This window comes from Marmota flaviventris, chromosome X (assembly GCF_047511675.1).
Source record: "Marmota flaviventris isolate mMarFla1 chromosome X, mMarFla1.hap1, whole genome shotgun sequence".
NCBI lineage: Eukaryota > Metazoa > Chordata > Mammalia > Rodentia > Sciuridae > Marmota > Marmota flaviventris.
In genome coordinates, this window is record NC_092518.1 from 133,518,348 (window position 1) to 133,524,990 (window position 6,643).

General features: G+C 53.7%; 1 protein-coding gene across 2 annotated transcripts; it reads left to right on the plus strand.

Annotated features, from left to right (window-relative positions):
- Positions 1 to 143: 143 nt before the first annotated feature.
- Positions 144 to 3,917, plus strand: Ssr4 (signal sequence receptor subunit 4). 2 transcript variants are annotated; one of them, XM_027921693.2, is made up of 6 exons: positions 144 to 282; positions 2,056 to 2,171; positions 2,926 to 3,000; positions 3,148 to 3,237; positions 3,491 to 3,556; positions 3,757 to 3,917. In XM_027921693.2, exons 1-6 carry the CDS (start codon positions 216 to 218, stop codon positions 3,859 to 3,861), a joined length of 519 nt encoding a protein of 172 aa, XP_027777494.1. In that variant the 5' UTR covers positions 144 to 215; the 3' UTR covers positions 3,862 to 3,917. The 2 variants fall into 2 exon arrangements, with proteins under 2 accessions (XP_027777494.1, XP_027777493.1); XM_027921692.2 differs by having other exon boundaries at positions 149 to 282; positions 2,053 to 2,171.
- The last annotated feature ends 2,726 nt before the right edge of the window (positions 3,918 to 6,643 follow it).

A 6,643-nucleotide genomic window follows, 5' to 3' on the forward strand; every position in this document is an offset into this window, starting at 1 on the left:
CTCAGTACCGCTGCCGCCATCTTGAGTAGGGGGCGCGGCCGGCTGGGCCTCTGGCTCGGGGAGGGGACACGTCAGTGCCGCCAGCGACGTCACGAGGCCCGACCCGGCCCGCTCGGGCGCGATTGGCTGTCGCAGCCGCTTACGCGTCGCGCTTCCTCGTCTGCCCCGCGTGTTAGGGGAGCTCGCTCTCTTTTTCTCTCGGCAGAGAAGAGGCGATGGCGGCGATGGCATCTCTCGGCGCCCTGGCGCTACTCCTGCTGTCCGGCCTCTCTTGCTGCTCAGGTAGCGGCCTGGCCGGAGCTTGTTTCTGGCGAGCCTGTCCCACGGCAGGTGGTGCTGGGGGGTGAAGGGGTATGGGAGAAGCAGGGGTCTGGCCCTTCCCGAGGCTTATGGCTACCGGCCGGGCCTTCCTCTGAGAGGCAGGTGGCCTCGGGGTGCAGGGACCAACGTACCACACACACGTTTACCTAGCAGCCGGGCTGCTGGAAGAAACAGACATCCTTCTCGTCTGCTCATGGGAGAATCCCAATGCCAGCATCGTTCTCTTGGCCACCAGTTCCAACAGGGAAGGTGACACAAGTCCCTGCTCCTGCTCCTGCTCCCTGTCTCAGAGGGTAGTGGGACGGGAGCAAGGCTATATAGCACGGAGCAATAACGGTGAGAAACAGGGCTGGCAGAGAGGAACCACCTGAGCCTGTGCGGTGCAAGCCAGGCTTCCCCAGGAAAGTGAGAGCTAAGTGAGAAGGAGCAAGGACAGTCCAGACAAGGGACAGCAAGAGCACCAGGCAAGTTAGGGAGCTGTTGACTTTCCCTGACACTCTGGTGTGTTCATCCTAGGGTTCTCAGCTAAGCTGAGCCACAGTCTCACTGATTTACATCCGTGAGTGACTCTTTAACACCTCGGTGGGGGGGTGAGTCCAGTGTATTTATGAGGTTGTTGGCAGTAGCTGCATCAGGTGTGGAGGCCTAGACTGGGCAGGAACTGCCTTTTGACCATACAGTTTCCTGAATACTTCAAGGCCAGCATCAGCCTAACTGGCCTCCCTGCCCATACCCTTCCCACCCACCCCTCAGGAATTCCCCAAGGCCATAGCCAGGAATTTTTTAAAAGGATAAACCTGACTATAAAACCTTTCAGAGGCTTCACAGTATGCACACAGAACGCTATGATATCTGGCCCCTGAGAACCATCCTTCACTACCATTTGTAGGCATTTTCCTTCTGCTGTCCAGACCCAAAGTCTTTTCTTGACTTCCTTAATTTAAGCCATCATTTTGCCAGGTCATCACATTCAGAGAGCAGTTGGTTGAGAACTTTTCCGCTTAGGGTAGTGTTTGCTTCGTGCCCTCTGACATAGGTAGCACTCTTCTTTTCCTGTGGCTGTCTGTGGGTATGGAGATGGCTACAGCTGGCTCCTTTTTCTCTGGGCTGCTGAATTTACAGGGACAAGTTGTGTGCCTGAATCCAGAGCCCCTCCCATTTGCTTACCCTGGGAACTACTGAGGCTATTCTTGGCCTTCTGTCAACCAGCTGGGAACCCAGACCCTTTTCCTTATCTTGAAAGCTCCTGTACCTTGCCACCACTCTGCTTGGTGTCTCTGCTGAGGATGCTTTCAGTAAGTTGTCTGGGCAGTTCATGGCTCTACATTGAGGCTAGCCTGGCTCCCTGATCTGCTGGGGTGTACCATGCCCAGGTAGGTTAGTTATATGGCTTCCCCTTCGTAGGTCCAGAAACTAACATGAGTGGTGCAGTGAATCCAGCCTGTTCATGCTCCTCAAATACATGCACTTTCTCTTCCCTTGTCATTGCATTGAGGTCCACCTCTTTACCTGGCTGACCAGGAAGGTCTTCTTGCCCCACTGTTTCCTGCCTTCATAGCCATCAGACTCCCCTTTTTCACTGTACTTATGCATGAGCACTGGGATTGGTTCCCCAGTCCACACCTGACAGGGGCAGAAGGACCTGTGTGTCCTCAGCTGACTGGGCCTGGGAGGCAGAGCTGGGGCAGACTAGCCTAGCACACATAAGCCAGCTTTGTCTCCTCCCTGCAGCAGAGGCCTGTGTGGAGCCCCAGATCACTCCTTCCTACTATACCACTTCAGATGCCGTCATTTCCACCGAGACTGTCTTCATCGTGGAGATCTCCCTGACATGCAAGAACAGGGTTCAGGTGAGACAGTGGGGCTTCAGTCAGGAGGGTGTGGAGTGGAATGATTCTCCTCATTGGCAGTTGACAAAATCTGACCCAAGGGTCATGTTGACAGGGAGAATAAGGATTCCAATTCTTGGGGGTGCAGGAGAGATAAGGGCACAGCAAGGACAGATCTTAGCGAGTATTTAAGAGCATTTCTTGACTTGCTCATGTTTGCTTTCCCTACATGCACTAACCTTACAGAGATACCCATGTTTCAAACATGAATGTCTGGAACGTGAGAAAGGGCTGGGGTCAGGCCCCTCCCTCCCTTTTCTGGTTGTTGTTTGCAAGAGTGTGTCCTTGTGGGTGTTTGTTAAATTATAACACTCCTTGAGTTAAATGCTTCTTAGGCACTCCTTGACCCTAGCATCTTCGTTTTAGGTGCTGAGAAATAACAAGGACGTTTTCATCATGGGTCTCCTGTTCACAGTTAACAGACTTATGGGGGATCAAGTTGGGCCAGGCCATACTGCGGATCTGACCTATTTTCCCCCAGGAAGAGACAGAAAAGACAGTGACAGGGCAGTGGTTGGGTTCCTAATACAGCTCCAGGTTATGGTAGGCCTGTCCTTATGGTTCTTACATGGTGGCCCCTACCAAGCACACAGCAACCCCCAGATAGGCCTGGCCTCCCTGCCTACATTCCTGACACTGCTGTAGGTAACACGATGGGGTCTCTGCCTGCATCCACAGAAGATGATGATGACTCTCCCTTTGTCTCCTCATCCAGAACATGGCTCTTTATGCTGATGTCAGTGGAAAACAGTTCCCTGTCACCAGGGGCCAGGATGTGGGCCGTTATCAGGTAAGGGATGCTGAGCCAAGGGTCAGGGAAGGCTACCTGCTCATGAGCATGACTTGAAGGCTGCCTGTATTGATACTGTGTCAGCATTGGTAGGGTGGCCCCTCAGGTGTCCACTGTGCCCACCCCCTACCAAACACACTCAACCAGGTGTCCTGGAGCTTAGACCATAAGAGCGCCCATGCAGGCACCTATGAGGTCAGATTCTTCGATGAGGAGTCTTACAGCCTCCTAAGGAAGGTAAGTATTGCTTGGAGGCCCCAGTGAGGGAGGGCAAGCCCTGCCCTCCTGCAGCTTCAGCCCTCTAGGGAGATCACTCATGTGGAGCAGGATGGGCTGGGTGGGTGTCTTCCTGTGCTCCTACTCCACTCGCCCCACCTGTTACTTCCTCCTTTCTCTCCTTTGTTCTTCTGTGCTCCTGCCTTTCCTGTCCCTTTCCACCCCACCTAGACAACCCATTAAGTGTTCCCTGACCCCAGTACCTCCCTTGCAGGCTCAGAGAAATAATGAGGACATTTCAATCATCCCACCCCTGTTCACAGTCAGCGTGGACCATAGGGTGAGTGTCCTACTCCCAGGGGAACACTTAATATGTGGCACACCTCTTTTTAGAGGGTTGGGGGTTGAGGGAAAGTTCTCTTCCTTTGCAGCCCCAGCTCTACCTGTTGGGCCATCTTTAACTAATGTGCCTTGTGTGCCCTGAGGGCAGGTGACTGGATCCACTCCCCTGAGCTAAGCTTTTGGTGTTTTTTCTTTCAGGGTGCCTGGAATGGGCCCTGGGTCTCCACCGAGGTACTGGCCGCAGTAATAGGCCTAGTGATCTACTACCTGGCCTTCAGTGCAAAGAGCCACATCCAGGCCTGAGGGTGGCACCCCCAGCTTTGCTTCTTTCAATAAACAGTCACTGGTTGTCATGAGTACATTTGGAACACAGGGCTCCTGGCTGACATTGCCATGCCTTCCTCACATTAGGAGAGCTGGGCACCTAGTGTGCCCTTTGCCCACCTCAACAGCAGAGGTCAAACCTTCCCCATAGTGTCCTATGTCCACCTTCTCTGTGTCTGTCCTGGTTGCTGGCATGTTGGGCATGGATCCATCCCTTTCCTTCCCAGCACATGACCCCCTCAGTGAAGACTGCTTTGTTCTCTCCTGTTCTCACCTGGTCCTCTGTGGCAGAGCTGCCAGCCCTCCATCTGGCCTCCTAATGGGGCCTCTTCCCATGGTTGGCCTGAGACAAGTCCCTATGACCTCTGATCCTGCCTCCGGCTGGGGAGCATGGGGTGCTGCTCTGCTGCACCTGTGCCTTTAGGAATGGCATGTACTCTAGCCTGGCCAGAGAAGGCAGAGACTTTTCTAGTTTCCCCATAATCCTTTAGTGTGTGCCATGGACACTCGTGGTAAAATAGCCAGCGTCATCTTCACAATGGCTTCTATTTGGAGCCTGGGGCATGAGCCACATACAGGTACTTTGCAGTGCTTTGCTGAGCAGTGAGGTCCCATCTTGCAGATGGAGTTAAATCTGGTATGTGCCTCAACACCCCACAGCTGTCCAGGCAGAAGCTGTCTCCAAACTCAACACCTTGGCCACTTTCTTGTTTATTTATTTAATATTTATTTATTTTTTTAGTGGTGCTGAGGATCGAACCCAGTGCCTTATACATGGTAGGCAAGCGCTCTACCACTGAGCCACAATCCCATCCCCTAGCATGGGTATTTAGAAAACAGACTCCCCTACCTTGGAAAGCCCACTGCTCCCTCCTAGTGATCCCTCATGAATACCCAGTGCCTTCAGCACATCAGGCAGGAATCCATGCATGTGCTTGTGCACAATGCTCCGGCTCACCCTTCCAGGCTTGGAATGTGCTAGGCACCAGCCACTTGCATGGTCAGTGGCACTAAGGCAGCAGGTGGAGTAGTAAGCACCCTGGGGTCCAAAGGGGCTGGGTGCAAATTTTGTGAACCCTTTCCAGCTGCATGACTGCCTACTATAGGGTGTCAGGGAATTCTTGAGACTAGTCGGTAATGTCCTGGTACCTGAGTACATAGTCACCATTGGCCATTACAGAGGAAATGGTATAGCCATTCCAGAAAAAGGAGGCAAGGCCCCGAGCCTGCTGGGAGGACAGTGTCCAGGCTCCTTCCCCTGCCTAGGCTCTGCCACAGGCCTGGGGGGGGGGGGCTGGAAGGAGTAGGAGAGTGTGAGGGTGGGCTTGTCCACCTACCCAGGTCTGCTAGGTGGCCTCCTCCAGACTACAAAAATGGGTTGAGGTGGGCACAACTAAAGAATTGGGCCCAAGGGGATCAGAACATACTAGCTCAGGCAGCAGATGAGCTTTCTGGAGTCCAGGGATAAAACCCAGTGCTGGGAGCAGTAGCTGCTCCCCTGGCTGCTAAGGAATGACTATTCTTTGTGTTCTGCCAGCAGCCTAGCCTATGCAGGAAGAAGGCAGCCCAGTTGCTTTTCTTGGTTCTGGCTCAACCAGGCAGTCTGATGGTAGTAGGACCCAAATGTGAAGACACTGTTCCAGGGCATCAGTAGCCAAGTGCTACCAGCCCTCCTGGCGCCACTTCTCCTTGAGATGGCCAAAGGACTCCAGGCTCTGGGCCCATCTTGGCCCATGTCCTGTGAATACCCCATAAGAATAATGGGGAAGTGAGTCCCCAGAGGAAGGAACAGTTGGCCTTGGTTTCCACATATTCCGTCCCAGGGGCAGGAGGCTGATTTTGGTATACCACACCCTTGGCTGAAGAAGGCCCAAGAGGAATGGGGGAACTAGTCTAACCCCCTTCCCTATTCCCACCTCCACTGCTTCAATGAGCCTGTCATCCACTCCCCTGCTCATTGTTGTTCCTAGGCAGGACTGCCACGTGACATGCTGGGCCTTCCCTCCCAGAGCCATTCAGTGTGGCAGACAGATGAGGCTGCACCCCTATGTCTCTGCCTTCCTAGCAGGAGGATGCGGCTTCTGGAAATGGGCCCTTGGATTTCCCGCTCACCCATCAGAGCATCATATCCATCACCAAATTGCTGCCTGCATCTCTGCATTTAGAATTTAACCAACTGCTCTCTCTTTCTCCAGGATAAATAGCATGATGAGAATGAACACAGGGAGGCCATGATTCAACCAAGTAAAAAGGCAGCTTGCTTTATTCTTGAGATGCAGGTGGGGGCAGGGTGGGACAGCCTGCCTGCCTCCAATCTGGGGCTCTCCAAACCTGAGGGGCACCACTTGCAAACTGCAACACCTGGAAGTGGGTGAAGGCCAGATGTGCATCTCTCCTGATCAGCCCACCTGCCTGTCACTGGGTCCAGGCTTCTGGTTGCCACCAAGTCCTCTCCAGGCCAGACAGCCTGAGGTCTTCCACTTGTTGCTCATGGGGCTTGGTTTCAAAAATCCCCTTGATATCTAAGCACCCTCCTCAGACCATTCAGAAAGAGTGGCCCTGCTCCAGATGGCATCAGGCACAAATGCAGGCTCAAGTTAATTCTTCTTGGATGGACACTGCCCACTCAGTCCCTGCAGTCTCATTCTCCTCCAGTCACTGGGGAAGGATGCAGCCCCCAGGAGTGAGCCTCAAAAGCCATAGCAGAGGCTCCCCTTCCCCACCACAGAGTGGAGGCCACTGGGACAGCTGCTTCCCATTC